The 16,551-nt window shown below is 42.7% G+C and overlaps 1 protein-coding gene across 8 annotated transcripts in view; it reads left to right on the plus strand.

The window, feature by feature from the left end:
- Positions 1-16,551, plus strand: part of sipa1l1 (signal-induced proliferation-associated 1 like 1) — a 309,330-nt gene that overhangs the window by 261,750 nt on the left and 31,029 nt on the right. For all 8 annotated transcript variants that reach the window (XM_051920056.1, XM_051920059.1, XM_051920058.1 and 5 more), the window contains one exon: positions 2,003-2,224. In XM_051920056.1, the coding sequence (XP_051776016.1) occupies positions 2,003-2,224 (222 nt within the window). The remainder of the gene's footprint in view (positions 1-2,002; positions 2,225-16,551) is intronic.

The raw sequence follows: 16,551 nt of genomic DNA on the forward strand, positions 1-16,551 counted from the left end.
GACTCTTCGACATCGTATATCTTATCTTCTCAGCTTCAAAATGCTTGTTTATTCACTTAAAAAAAAGTTTGACATTACTGCAACAATTCTTATGTAGCACATGGTGTGTATAAAAAATAGGTTTTAAAGTTTGTGAACACATATTGTACTCCGGTAAATGTTATGTTACATACTGTGCCCTCCATACTGTTTAGGACAAAGACACACTTGTCCTTGATTTCCCCCTCTGATCCACAGTTTAAAATTACAAATCAGAGAATTCAGACGTGATTAAAGTGCACATTTCATTTAAGGGTATTTGCACACATTTTATTCACCACATTTTTTCTACATGGCCCCCCCCCCCCCCCACATTTCAGGGCACAATAATGTTGGGGACACAGCAATGGCAGGTCTAATAAAGCCATCATATTTAGGACTTTGTCGTACAGCCCTAGAACATTATGGAGAGTACTGTATCTATAGTACACTGGCTGATCTTTTGCCTGATTTATTTATATCCTTGCACACTTCCAAACAATGAAACATTTAGTTATCCGCTAAAAATCTTGGAACAACTTTTGTAATAACTTAACACAGTCCAAGGTTTTTGTGGTGATCAGAAAGTTCTAAGACTTAGCATCCAATGCTAGTGTGTGTTGTCAGCTTCAAATCTTTCACAGATGATCTGCCTTTATGCCAGCATCTTTCAGTAGGAACACTCAAGTCATCGACAGTGATGTGACTAGGTTCTGTGTTCACGTTGTGGACGTGTGGAATGTTATCAGATCTCCTTACTTGAGCTTCACTTTGATTCTTTGGTTTTAATTCTGGCCAGTTTCTGCCCTCATTTTAAGTTCCTTAAACACTTCTCAATGACGAAATTTTTGATCAACATTTAATAGTCTGGGAACAAACTTCACAATTACTTAACATAGTCCAATATTTTTGGAGTGATCAAAAAGTTCTAAAGCTAAGAATTTATTTCCAAGAATAGTGTAGTGTACATCCATCATTAATATTTTATGTTGTTGCCTGCAAAGTAATCTCCCCCATATGATTTCCATTTGTCTCAGTGTTTCTGTCACTTTCAAAAGCACTGTTTGAAGCCTTTAACAGTGATGTAACCAAGCGTTGTCTTCACATTACTGTGGATGGATGGAATGCCAGCAGTTTGCTGTACTTTAAGCTTCATTTTCATTTTGACCAATTTTATATTCTGATCTGTTAGATCCTAGATGGTGAAAGTTTTAATCGTAAGTTAAAATCATAGTAAAAATTTTACATTCACTTGCCACAAACATTTTTTGGTCAGAATTGCCTGATAAAGAAATTTCCAGCTTTCAGACATGTTTGGACAGTTAATTGTTGATCATTTTGAATTTTATTCTTTCACCTTAGTGACCACTTCATCATTGCATGATACTGAAGGTGATTCAACGGTCAGGGATTACCAGATTTATTGTAATCATTTTCTACAGTGATAAGTGACGGGCTTTGTTAGGCAATCGTTAAGAAGCTTTGTGTTTGACTTTTACCTTTTTTCAAACAAAACTTGACATATAAATGTTGCTCTTCTTTTCTGTCTATTTTCATTATGAAAGCTGCACAAACCCATCTGTCTTCCATGATGCCTTTTCCAATGCAGGTATAAGATACAGGGAAATAGTGTGGTCCTAGGATATCTTAATTCTCCAACTGTGATGGACAAATTAAGAAATCATAACTAGTGTTTAATTAAAGAATAGTTTAATAGCCGCTAATTGTATGTATAGTTGTAAAGGAATTAAGGTACATAGAAGATAAAAACAAGAACTCTGTGAGTGTTAAGTAAATCTCTGGCTTAATCACTGTACTTTAAGCCACTGTTTAAATTTCAGGTGTTGTTCTAAGGTGAAACAAAATGCCAAATTTACCTAGGATCCTTAAAAGATAGTAGCCCTATAGATATGTGCAATGATCATTATGTTTGTTATGTTTTTAGCAACCTATCAATTATGTATTTGTTTTTGGTGTGTTTTAGCACTCTTAGCTCCCGTCACTCTGCCAGTCCAGTTGTTTTTGCTTCAAGCCGAGGCTCCCCCCATGAAGAAGTTCGCCCAGTCACATCACCTTCCTCTCAGAGTTCCCTCTCACCAGGTCCCAAAAGCTTCTATCCACGTCAAGGAGCCACCAGCAAGTACTTGATTGGTTGGAAAAAGCCAGGAAGCACCATCAACTCAGTGGGTTTTGGGGATTCTAGAAAGTAAGTAGGCATTCCATATTTCATATATTTTGGTGGGTGAAGGGTTATAGAGTCATTAGGAAACCCTAAAAGTGGCATTGATTTTTTTTTTTAAATTATTTTCTTTTTAAAGAAGCATGAAGTTATTTTATTGTAATGCATGTCGTCTTATATGCCTTTAAAGAAAGCATATAATTGCCTGCCTCCTGCTGTCAGAAAAATCCAGTTGGTGACAAAACATAGTTCAACCATACATTTATGAAAACGTAAAAAAAAAATTAATATATATATAAATAACAATAATTAAAATAATTTTTTATATATATTTTTATATATATATATATATATATATATATATATATATATATATTTTATATTTGCAGTAGTGGAAGCCTGGTTAATATTTGCAGTAGTGGAAGCCTGGTTAAGAAATGAGGTGATGATTAGTGAGCAGCACTATGGTTTCATGCCAAGAAAGAGCACCACAGATGCGATGTTTGCTCTGAGGATGTTGATGGAGAAGTTTAGAGAAGGCCAGAAGGAGTTGCATTGCGTCTTTGTGGACCTGAAGAAAGCATAAGACAGTGTGCCTCGAGAGGAGCTTTGGTATTGTATGAGGAAGTCGGGAGTGGCAGAGAAGTCTGTAAGAGTTGTACTGGATATGTATGAGGGAAGTGTCACTGTGTGACTGTGGTGAGGTCTGCTGTAGGAGTGATGGATGCATTCAAGTTGGAGGTGGGATTACATCAGGGATTGGCACTGAGCCCTTTCTTATTTGCAATGGTGATGGACAGGTTGACAGACGAGATTAGACGGGAGTCCCCGTGGACTATGATGTTTGCTGATGACATTGTGATCTGTAGCGATAGTAGGGAGCAGGTTGAGGAGACCCTGGAGAGGTGGAGATATGCTCTAGAGAGGAGAGGAATGAAGGTCAGTAGAAACAAGACAGAGTCAGTGGAATGGTGAGGATGCAGGGAGTAGAGTTGGCGAAGGTGGATGAGTTTAAATACTTGGGATCAACAGTACAGAGTAATGGGGATTGTGGAAGAGAGGTGAAAAAGAGAGTGCAGGCAGGGTGGAGAAGAGTCTCAGGAGTGATTTGTGACAGACAGATATCAGCAAGAGTGAAAGGGAAGGTCTACAGGACGGTAGTGAGACCAGCTATGTTATATAATAATAATAATAATTCATTACATTTATATAGTGCTTTTCTCAGTACTCAAAGCGCTATGGGTTGGAGACAGTGGCACTGACCAGGAAGCAGGAGACAGAGCTGGAGGTGGCAGAGTTAAAGATGCTAAGATTTGCATTGGGTGTGACGAGGATGGACAGGATTAGAAATGAGGACATTAGAGGGTCAACTCAAGTTGGATGGTTGGGAGACAAAGTCAGAGAGGCGAGATTGTGTTGGTTTGGACATGTGCAGAGGAGAGGTGCTGGGTATATTGGGAGAAGGATGCTAAGGATAGAGCTGCCAGGGAAGAGGAAAAGAGGAAGGCCTAAGAGAAGGTTTATGGATATGGTGAGAGAGGACATGCAGATGATGGGTGTAACAGAGCAAGATGCAGAGGACAGAAAAATATGGAAGAAGATGATCCGCTGTGGCGACCCCAAATGGAAGCAGCGGAAAAAAGAAGATTTTAATATTTGCAGTATATTAGTACTGCACAAATCTATAAAGGCTGCTGCAACTTGACACAATTAGACTTGTTTACCAAATAGAGTGACTTACAGAACTACAGTACTCTTCTTTATCTTGGTTTAAAACTGTTTACAACAGTTTATAAAGTGTGTGTGTGTATAGAATTCTGTAACCTACTTAATCCAGTTGAGAGTACCAGTCCAGTGCAGGAGACATCCCACTTATACATAGGTACATAAAACTTAGCTTGACCAAGAACATGCAATGTACCAGTCAGGCTCACACTCACACTCATACCAAGCTACCAGTCAGCCTAACAGGCATGTAGTTTTGCTTGTGAAAGAAAACATCCGAGTCTCTGGCAGAAGACCTAAACTGACATGGACAGAGTCTGCAGTCTCCAAATATATGCTTGTTGGTTGACCATGGAAGTAAGAATTTCACTGTACGAAGTACACAGACAATGCTGCTACAACATACTACTACTACTACTACGATGTCTAATACTAGAACAAGTGCTGACTGGGCTAGTACCTAAATGCACGTATGTGAAGCTGTAAGGCTGATGTGCTAATTATGTCACCATGATGCATAGGTGATTGACAGAAAAAGACATGAAAGACACTGTGCACTATAATATCAAATGCACTATATATGGGTGTTATGCAGCACAGATAAGTACATGTAAAGGACACTATATTTGATATAAATCAATGGCACTAGGTAAGATAGCTGAATGGATATGGAAGACAATATACATATATTTATGTAATTTAAGCCTTATAGATAGGTGCCTGTGATATTGTGAAAGATATTATTTAATAGATGTGAAAAGTGTACATGGATTGCAGGTGTGTATCAGATAAAATATATGTAGATTTTCATATTTGTTTCTAACAAGCTTTTGAGGTTTCCCGAGTTCCTCCTTTTCTTTCCCTCCTTATCACTTTTCTCTTCTCTTCATCTCTTTCACATTTTTTCATAAAGTTTTTTTCTTTATTCTCCTATTTATTTATTTTTGATTTTTTTTTTAGCTTAAAGTAATACAATCCAGACCTTGGACTATCAAACATTAATGAAGAGCATAGCTTTTTGGCACCACCACAAGGTCCCAAATGGGACAAGGTTAGTCGTGGAGCTTTTAAATCTTGGTTGAATCCAGACAGCTGTAATTAAAAATACAACTCTCATCATAGTTCATTCCACGGTCTATTTTTGAAGTTGACGTCTCCGTTACAACATGACGTTTATTCTCATCCATCTCTAGTTATAAGTAGCTTGTGTATCGATACTCCTATCTCTTTTAACAGAAAGGACAGGATTTCTGTGGGGAGCTATAGCCTAGCCACCCTTTAATGTCATGGCAGTCCTTTCCATGACATATCTACACATGTCTGCATGCTAACTGATATAGAGCCAGTTTTAATAATAATAATAATAATGCATTTTACATTAGCAGTAAATCTTAAAGTGCTACATAAAAAGTTTAAACAAAGCCAAAGCAAGATAAAAACAGAGATAAAACAACAGTAATTAAAGCATTCTTGTTAATAAGCTTTCCTACATTTAGCTGTTTTAATAGCCCTCAATCTGCTGTGTTCTCAGGCTCTCTGGTAGGGCACTCCAGAGCCGTGGAGCAGTGGCTGCAAAGGCTCGGTCACCCATTGTATGAAGTTTGGTCACAGGGGGGCGAAGGCAGTAGGTACTTGTAAAACGGAGGTTTCTTGCAGTGGATTGTAGTATAAGGAGTTCCTTAATATATTGTGGAGCATTTCCATGGATACACTGGTGAGTAAACAAACAGAGTTTGTATTCATTATGGAGATGGATAGGGAGCCAATGAAGTGACCGAAGGTTTGGTGAGATATGTTCATATTTCCACACCCTCATCAGGATTCTTGCAGCACTATTTTGAATTTGTTGGAGCTTTTGAAGGATCTTGCTGGGGATCCCGATAAGGAGTGCATTACAATAATCCAGCCTGGATGAGACAAAGGCATGAACCAGCTTTTCAGCATCACAGAGTGAGAGGGAGGGACGGAGTTTGGCTATGTTTCGCAGATGAAGGAATGCAATTTTACAAAGGCGATGGACATGTGTATCAAATGACAGATGGGAGTCTAACTTGACACCCAGATTTGTAACAGAAGGGGAGAGGGTAATGGTACAGTCAGAAAAGGAAATACAATTTACAGAGGAACGAAGTTGATGGGGGGTTTGCCAATTAAAAGAGCTTCAGTTTTAATGCAGTTTTGAGTTGTTCATTCACTTCATGGTGCCTGCATGTGGGATTGAGTCAAAATCCAGAATATCCAAAGAAAGCCAGTAATGAAACAGAGAACGTTGCACATAGCCACACTCAAACTTGAAAACTGACAATTAACTTTGGATTAAAACCACTGAACAACCCACACAGACATGGAAAGAAGTTGTAAACATAACACAGACAGTGACAAAGTGCTGGTGACCTTAACACTAAGCACTGCACCACTGTGCTACTGTCTTCATAATTACATTATCCATCCATCCTCTTCCGCTTATCCGAGATCGGGTTGCGGGGGCAGCAGCTTGAGCAGAGATGCCCAGACATCCATCTCCCTGGCCACTTCTACTAGCTGTTCTGGGGGAATTCCGAGGCGTTCCCAGGCCAGCCAAGAGACATAGACCCTCCAGAGTGTCCTGGGTCTTCCCCGGGGCCTCCTCCAGGTCAGACGTGGCCGGAACACCTCACCAGGGAGGCGTCCTGATCAGATGCCCGATCCACCTCATCTTACTCTACTCAATGCAGAGTAGCAGTGGCTCTACTCTGAGCTCCTCCTGAATGACCAAGCTTTTCACCCTATCTTTAAGGGAAAGCCCAGACACCCTGCGGAGGAAACTCATTTCAGCCGCTTGTATTCGCGATTTCGTTCTTTCGGTCACTACCCACAGCTCAGGACCATAGGTGAGGATAGGAACATAGATCGACTGATAAATTGAGAGCTTTGCCTTTTGGCTCAGCTCCTTTTTCACCACGACAGACCGATGCAGAGCCTGCATCACTGCGGATGCCACACTGATCCACCTGTCGAGCTCCCGCTCTTTTCTTCCCTCACTCGTGAACAAGACCCCGAGATACTTGAACTCCTCCACTTGGGGCAGGATCTTGCTCCCAATCCTGAGAGGGCACTCCACTCTTTTCTGGCTGAGGACCATGGTCTCGGATTTGGAGGTGCCGCTTCACACTCAGCTGTGAACCGATCCAGAGAGAGCTGAAGATCACGGCCTGATGAAGCAAACAGGACATCATCACCTGCAAAAAGCAGTGACCCAATCCTGAGCCCACCAAACCGGACCCCCTCAATGCCCTGGCTGCGCCTAGAAATTCTGCCCATAAAAGTTATGAACAGAATCGGTGACAAAGGGCAGCCCTGGTGGAGTCCAACTCTCATCGGAAACAGGTTCGACTTACTGTCGGCAATGCGAACCAAGCTCTGACACCGGTTGTACAGGGACCGAATAGCCCTTATCAGGGGGTCCAGTACCCCATACTCTCGGAGCATCCCCCACAGGATTCCCCGAGGGACATGGTCGAACGCCTTTTCCAAGTACACAAAACACATGTAGACTGGCTGGGCAAACTCCCAAGCACCCTCCAGGACCCTGCTAAGGGTGTAGAGCTGGTCCACTGTTCCACGACCAGGACGAAAACCACCTGTTCCTCCTGAATCCGAGGTTCGACTATCTGACGGACCCTCCCCTCCAGGACCCCTGAATTGACTTTTCCAGGGAGGCTGAGGAGTGTGATCCCTCTGTAGTTGGAACACACCCTCCGGTCCCCTTTCTTAAAGAGGGGGACCACCACACCAGTCTGCCAGCCAAGAGGCACTGTCCCTGATGTCCATGCGATGTTGCAGAGACGTGTCAACCAAGACAGTCCTACAACATCCAGAGCCTTGAGGTACTCCGGGCGTATCTCATCCACCCCCGGGGCCCTGCCACCAAGGAGTTTTTTGACGACCTTGGTGACCTCAGTCCCAGATATGGGGGAGCCCACCTCCGAGTACCCAGGCTCTGCTTCCTCATTGGAAGGCATGTTAGTGGGATTGAGGATGTCTTCGAAGTACTCCCCCCACCGACCCACGACGTCCCGAGTTGAGGTCAGCAGTGCACCATCCCCACCATATACAGTGTTGACACTGCACTGATTCCCCCTCCTGAGATGCCGGATGGTGGACCAGAATCTCCTCGAAGCTGTCTGGAAGTCGTTCTCCATGGCCTCCCCAAACTCCTTCCACGCCAGAGTTTTTGCCTCAGCAACCACTGAAGCCGAATTTCGCTTGGCCTGAGGTACCTGTTAGCCGCCTCTGGAGTCCCACAGGACAAAAGGGTCCTGTAGGACTCCTTCTTCAGTTTGACGGCTTCCCTCACTGCCGGTGTCCACCAATGGGTTCGGAGATTGTCACCATGACAGGCACCGACCACCTTACGGCCACAGCTCAACAACAACAATAGAGGCACGAAACATGGCCCATTCAGACTCAATGTTCCCCACCTCCCTCAGGACATGGTCGAAGTTCTGCCGGAGGTGGGAGTTGAAGCTACTTCTGACTGGGGACTCTGCCAGACATTCCCAGCAGACCCTCACAATATGTTTGGGCCTACCAGGCCTGACTGGCATCCTCCCCAACCATCGAAGCCAACTCACCACCAGGTGGTGATCAGTTGACCGCTCCACCCCTGTCTTCGCCCGAGTGTCCAGGACATGTGGCCGCAAGTCTGATGACACGACCATGAAGTTGATCATCGAACTGAGGCCTAGAGTGTCCTGGTGCCAGATGCACATATGGACACCCCTATGCCTGAACATGGTGTTCATTATGGACAATCCGTGACTAGCACAGACATCCAATAACAAAACGCAACACACCACGGGTTCAGATCAGGGGGGCCATTCCTCCCAATCACGCCCTTCCAGGTCTCACTGTCATTGCCCACATGAGCATTGAAGTCTCCCAGCAGAACGAAAGAGTCCCCAGCAGGTGCGCCCTCTAGCACCCCCTCCAGGGACTCCAAAAAGGGTGGGTACTCCAGACTGCTGTTAGGCGCATACGCCCAAACAACAGTTAGGACCCATCCCCCCACCTGAAGGCGGAGGGAGGCTACCCTCTCATCTACCAGAGTGAACCCCAATGAACAGGCTCCCAAGTTGGGGGGCAATAAGTATGCCAACACCCGCTTGACACCTCTCACTGCGGGCCACTCCAGAGTGGTAGAGAGTCCAGCCCCTCTCAAGGAGACTGGTTTCCAGAGTGCACGCTGTGCGTCAAGGTGAGCCCGACTATATCTAGCCGGAACCTCTCGACCTTGCGCCCTAGCTCAGGCTCCTTCCCCTTCAGATAGGTGACATTTCATGTCCCAAGGGCCAGCCTCTGTAGCTGAGGATCGGACCGCCAAGGTCCCCGCCTTCGGCCACCACCCGACTCACACTGCACCCAACCTCCTTGGCCCCTCCTAAAGATGGTGATCCCATGGGAAGGGGGACCCACATTGCCTCTTCGGGCTGTGCCCGGCCGAGCCCCATGGGTGCAGGCCCGGCCACCAGGCGCTCGCCATCGAGCCCGACCTCCAGGCCTGGCTCCAGAGGAGGGCCCTGGTGACCCGCATCCGGGTGAGGGAAAATGCCATCCAAAGTTTGTATGCATCATAGGAGGTTTTCTGAACCACTCTTTGTCATGTCCCTCACCTAGGACCAGTTTGCCTTGGGTGACCCTACCAGGGGCATAAAGCCCCCGACAACAGAGCTCCTAGGATCATCGGGACATGCAAACCGCTCCACCACGATAAGGTGGCGGCTCGAGGAAGGGATAATTACATTAATATGTACTATATTGATTAGTATCATTAAAATGAACATAACATGTGCAAACAATTGCTATGTGCTTATATCCATAGTGAAGGTGCTATATGCAAGTAAAAAGCCATCTTTTTTAGTTCAGTTAATCAGTTCTAAAATAATAGATCCACATGTATTTTATTAATATGTGTATTAATCTTAATGGTGTATGGAGATACTTTATGAGAGTTGTACAAACAGTAAAGATTTGGAAAAAAAATACGAACAGAAAACTGTACATCAGCCAAATTTCCATGCCTTGGTTTCAGTCTCTATGAAATCTCCACTCTCCATCCTTTTGTAGGCTTGAAGATGCTTGGTGCATAAATTGCGATGCACTGCACTGTCTGAATGTTCTCACAGGTTTTCAGTCTCCACTGGTATTACTTGTTTTCTATTGAGTTTGTTGAAGTTTGCTCTCACTGGAGGTAATCACCAGAGGCCTCATGCATAACGCCGTGCGTAGAATTTGTATTCACCAACTTCCACGATCTTCCGCTCCATAAATCCTGGTCAGCGTGAAAAGTAACGCACGTGCACTCACCTGCCGCCACTCCCAAACTCCTCCCAGAATTATGCCTCCGTGAATATGCAAATCACTATAAATAGCCATTTAGCACAGCGTTTTGTGAAAAGGCAATGGCAAAAGCACAGGGGAAAATAGAAGAAATTCAGTGAATATTAAGTGGAGGCAAGGAAAAGCGTACTGTTTGTTGGTTTAAACAGTGGTATAAACAACAAAAGGAAGTTGATCGAGAGAAAGAGTGTCGGACAAACTCGAAAGCTCAAGTTCACAAAGTCGCACAACGCCCGAAATAAAAAAGAAATTGTCAGATATCAAAGTCGCCGTGAAAAGGCAAGTTGTAGCCCACCATCTGAGTGTCATATGAAAGCTTATTAGGGTACAGACAAAAGAAAAAAAAAATAGGGACACAGTGTGGAAAAAAGCTCGAAATGTCAACTTTAATCTCGAAATTCCACTTTAATCATGTAGTTTATTTTGTCATTAAAGTAGAACATCATAAACTTCATCTTTAAATCGTTTAATTTACTAGTTTCTCCAATCCCATCGTAACTAAAGTAGCACATTAAATGCTTTGTTTTGTATTTGTTCTTCTATGTGCTCTATGTGTGTGAATCACTACGTAGGGATGGGAATTGATAAGATTTTCACGATTCCGATTCCATTTTCGATTCTGTTTAACAATTCGATTCTTTATCGATTCTCCTATCGATTCTTATTTTTAAAAAAGGAGAACACACAGGTCGATTAGCTTAGAACTTTGTTTTATATCTTATCTTTGAATAAGATAGAAATTTAGGAGTAGCATGACCTTACAAACCCAACAGTGAGATCTTAAGAGATCCACAACCTACGGCTCCTCGATGGGGTGCCACGGGGTCCCCAGAAAAAAATTTGTAAATGTAAAATAATAATAAAATAAATATTCTTCTGTAGCAATAACAAAGTATAACATAAATTATTCTGTGGCAATTACACAAGAACGTCCAGTAACATTTACACTCTCCTTTTTAAAAGTATATATGAGCTGAGTGCTCAAAAATAAAACTACATCAGCCAGCAACAAATACAATCAACTCAAGTCCAATGGAACTGTGCACTGTGCAATTCTGCAACCATCAACTATTTTGACAGCTACATCCATGTTGGCTGCATTATCAACAGTGGCTGCCACAACCTTGTCTTTGATACCATACTCCTCCAAGATCTCATCAATCTCCTCTGCTACAGCTGTCCCTGTCTGTGCCTGGTACACTGGTTTGGTTTTGAGGACTTTTTCTTGAGCCTGGCCATTCCTGACATAATGCAGCGTTACTATGAGGTAATGATCTTGACTAAAACTTGTCCATCCATCTGCAGTGACGGCTGCCTTCAACACGTTTCAGCTCAGAAATGGAAACGGATGAAACATCTGGTAAGAGGAGAACATGCAACTTTGACATTCCCTGACTTAGCCTACAATTAAACACATTCACTTACCGAAAATCGGGGGCATCTACTGTGGCAAATGGGTGCAAGCCTTTTACCACAAATCTAGTCACTGCTCGGTGACATTCGTCTATCCTGGCCTGTGTCATTTTACTTTTTCCCGCCTCTGTGAAAGGAGAAGCTACCGGTAGACTGCAGCGAGAACTGCCAGCATCTGAGACAGCCATACTCTGTCTGTCTCTGTCGTCATGGTCATCTAAATGCAATGCACAGTAATAGCAGGTTTTGCAATAAGGCAAATCACGCTAACATAATATGCAATGTTAGTTGATTAGTTACCTGCCGTATTAACGGGAGAGGTCGTGCAAACGTTACCGCTGCTGCTGGGTTGAGATTCACTAGTCCGGAGTGGATCAAAAACATGACATTCATTTAAGGTTATCGCGTTTTTTGTGAGCAAATGCTTTTGCATATTCGTAGTGTTTCCTCCCTTTGATATAGTATATCAAAGTATAATCAAACTTTTGAGCATTTGTGCCGCTTAGGCGCCATGTTTCCTGCTGGGTAAATGACGCTACGCAACGTGGTGACGTCATTCGAGGCGACTGGAATCGATAGGGGAATCGTTTGCAAAAATGGCAAACAATTCCAAGGAATTGAAACAGTGGGAACCGGTTCTCAACAAGAACCGGTTTTCGATTCCCATCCCTATCACTACGTACTTCTTAAACAGGCTTTCTGTTCCTGCTACAGGACACAGAATACATTACATTTGTGATATTACAGCTCCCTGAATAATTTCAATACTGAGATGTGTACTTGATATCATTTTCATGATGATAGGAATTTAAGCATGTTATTAAACATGGGAACACGGTGGCACAGTGATAGTGACGAGTTGGCGCCTTGTCCAGTGATTGTTCATGTCTCATGCAAGATCCTTTCTGTGCCGTGCGCGACCTTCGATGAAATAATTTATTGTAGCTATTGTATTGTACTACTGTCTCTTTAAAACATACTAACCTCCAATTCCTGTCCTTCCTTTTCTTTCTCCAAATACCCAAATGCCACACAATCTGCTCTGTAATAGACGTTAAGCCATCTGTAAGCTGAGAACGCAGATCCTTCAAAACTTTTAAGGAACATTGAAATATCTTCGTAGTACATGTTTAATTATTCTATCCATCTATCCTTCCAGTGTCGCGCCAGTCCCAGTAAGAATACAGTGCGAGGCAGGAACAATCTGTGAACAAAGCGCAAGCTCCTTGTTAGCGCTGCGACACTGTGTCCTCACATGTTTAATTATTAACAATATAGATTATTTAAATGAAGTTAAAGTTTTATCTGTATAATATAGTAAACATATTTTGCTGCATTTCATCTTAAACATAATATCGGCATCATATGTAAATATGCGCTTTATAAAGTGGCTTAGGTTGTGCAATATTATAACTGTATCGCAAGTTTACAGTGGGATAATTGTACTTGTAAGTACAAACAGTTCTACAAGGAGCACTTGATGGACTGATTGAGTGCATTTATAGTTCTTGGGATGAAACTGTTTTTGAACCGCGAGGTCCGTACAGGAAAGGCTCTGAAGCGTTTGCCGTGTGAGAGCAGTTCAATAGACAGCATAGCTGAGGCAGAGTGTGCTTGATGCTGTTTACCGATAATTCTCTTTCCGATCAGCTGCTGTAGAGCTGTGATTCCACACTCAGATACAGTGATATAAATACTCTGAGTGGTGCAGTGAGAGTAATATGGAAAAAGATAATCTGCTGTGGCAACCCCTAACGGGAGCAGCTGAAAGAAGAAGAAGAAAGTGCAGTAAGAGTAACAACGCTTAAGCAGCTATGGTATTTAGAATAGTTTGACCATTCCGTGGACCATTATATTGTTACAGGTTAATTTCAATCAGATGCCTTAAACGAATAAACAATATGCGGTTAATTTCAGTGTATATGATAAAGCCGCATCAGGGATGTGGATCTAAAAAAGAAAGGGAAACCACACTGGAACAAAAGCACTGCTTTGATGCTGGGTGCTGCCAGTTTGCAAAACCGAGCGGAGAACATGCGTACGCCAGGGTTTGAGCTACCATGAAAATGTGCGTGGCTTTACACCAAGTTTAGGTTTTATACATCACAATGTGAGCGTGGAAACAGGCTTACGTAACATTTTTGTGCGTACACACCGTTTATACATGAGGCCCCAGGTGACCATTACAGGGCTAATAGCAATGTCAGTTTTCCTGACTTTAGGCTTTTACACATTGTCTGGTACTGCTAGCATGAACAGTGTATTTGGCCATGACTCTCACAGCAAAGACCTCCTTCCCATCTCTTTTTCTGTTTTGCACTTGTTTACTAGCCTTTTTCTAACATCGTTTCCATACATTGTCCAAACAACCTATCCTTATCTGTCATTTTTCTACTGACTCCCACAAGATGGCTACCAACACCATTATGGATCCCCATCGTTGGCAACAGACCTTTGCATTCTCCAAACATTTACGTGTCTGGCTATACAAAATAAAAGTGAAAAAGTACTCGTCAGACCAGATTAATTTTTTCCATTACACAGGGTTTTCTTTTATGCTCTTTACATTAGAGTTTGTGTCTTTCTGTGTTAGTCTTGGGTACAAGGTGGTTTACAAGTGGTACTGCCAACATTAATTCAGGCTTGATAAGGCAATTTTTGTTTGGTTTCTTTTTGGGTGATTTGTTTCAGTGGTCATTTGTAATGATATACTTTTATGACAACAATCTGTGCTGGTGAGCATTCACAGTTTTTTTTTCTTCAACAGTGATGTATGTCCATGTTTGGCATATGCTGCCATTATCTTTAAGACTTGACATATTAAATTATTTTCCTGCTCACATAATGGTGTACTCATTGTCAGACCTCTTCTAGACCTTTGTAATTGTGTTTTAATAACATCAAAGTTAAAACTCCTTATTCATGGAGTGTTTATATTATTTGGTCCATCCCGTGTAACAGAGGCTAGTGCTGCCAAGTTTCACTGAAGTGTGACACAAAAGAGAGAACTACTAGTAATGCCATCTCACAATCCAGTTTTACCAGGGCCAGGCAGTACTTGATAACTCCAGTATGCTCCATACTTTTGATATGACCCATTTGGCTTGTGTATGTGTATCTGTTATGTTCAATATTGTCATTGGGTGGAATAGAACACTAGTAGAGTCACATAAAATGTTTATAACAGTTAAACTAACATATTAATCAATCAATTCTCACAAGGGGATCTAACTTCTTTATCCACTGATATTTGCATCATGTGGTGGTCAGCAGGCTCTAAACTGGTAGCTTGGAGTTTCTTTTGCTACGGTTGTTCAGTGACTGACATGCCAGAATATCCTTTATCTATAATAATAAAAGGCAAAGCCCTCACTGACTGACTGACTGACTGACTGACTGACTGACTCACTGACTCACTCATCACTAATTCTCCAACTTCCCGTGTAGGTGGAAGGCTGAAATTTGGCAGGCTCATTCCTTACAGCTTACTTACAAAAGTTAGGCAGTTTTCATTTCAAAATTATACGCGTAATGGTCATAACTGGAACCTCTTTTTTGTCCATATACTGTAATGGTAGGCAGCAAGATGGCCGTAGGAGACTGAGTTGCGTGTCGCGTCATCACGCCTCCCACGTAATCACGTGAACTGACTGTGAACTCAGTACGTAGAAAAGAAGGAGGAGCCCCAAAGAGCACAGAAGAAAACATTCATTACACAATTGACAAGGCAGCGAAACAATAAGAAGCGAGTGAGTGACGCATACAAGCATCTTCATAAGACACGAGGTATAAAAAAGCACGGTGTAAACCGTAAGTCTAAATTAACTTTATAGAACCGCTCCCGCTGCCGTTTGCAATACCATATTCGCGAGATACAAGTTTAATGAGAAGACACGAGGTATAAAAAAGCACGGTGTAAACCGTAACCTTAACTTTATAGAAACGCTCCCGCTGCCGTTTGCAATGCCATATTCGCGAGATACAAGTTTAATGAGAAGACACGAGGTATAAACGAGAGTTTGCATCACTTTGTAACAGAGTTAAAATTGCTGTAGCGAGAAACTTTTAACTGCCGGGTCTTAGCTAACATTAAATAAACCCGTGGACATCGCAACATCACACAAGACAGTGGCTCACGTGAAGTGACTGAACGCAGCAGGAGTGATCTCTTCCATGAATCAAACCTGTTCAAAAAACACATTACACAATTGATAAGGTAGGAAAAGAATATGAAACAAGGCACGGTATAAACCGTAACTTTAAGTTTATAGAAACGCTGCCGTTTGCAATACCATATTCGCCCCTGCGAAGCGCGGTGATTTTGCTATATATATTAAACTATTTCAACCATTGTATGATCTGCTTCTCGCAACTGAAAGAGGGCACCGTGACAGAAGTTAGCCGACTTGCTCACCAACCACAAGCGTTACCTGGTAGGTAACCACCCATACAATCAGATTGTGAATCAGACTACGAATGCCTGCAATGTAATTACCCCGATCTATATGCTGTCAAATGAACGAACCTCACGCCGTGGCACAACGTTAGGGGCTTCGCCTCTACGTCCGAGGATCGATTCCCGTAAGGGAGTGCAGTGACTGTGTACTCCTGATGAGCCCACAATTACGGCGAAACACGTGTCGCATACTATGCATCTTCAAAGCACGGTGTAAACAGTAAGTTTAAATTGAGTTTATAGAAACGCTCCCGCTGCCGTTTGCAATACCATATTAGATGACTTTGTAACAGAGTTAAAATTGCTGGAGCGATAAATTTTTAACTGCCGGGTCATGTCGCGTGTTCTTGGGTAGGTACACCAAAAAATGTATACATTTATG

Source organism: Erpetoichthys calabaricus, chromosome 16 (assembly GCF_900747795.2).
Source record: "Erpetoichthys calabaricus chromosome 16, fErpCal1.3, whole genome shotgun sequence".
Taxonomy (NCBI): Eukaryota; Metazoa; Chordata; class Cladistia; order Polypteriformes; family Polypteridae; genus Erpetoichthys; species Erpetoichthys calabaricus.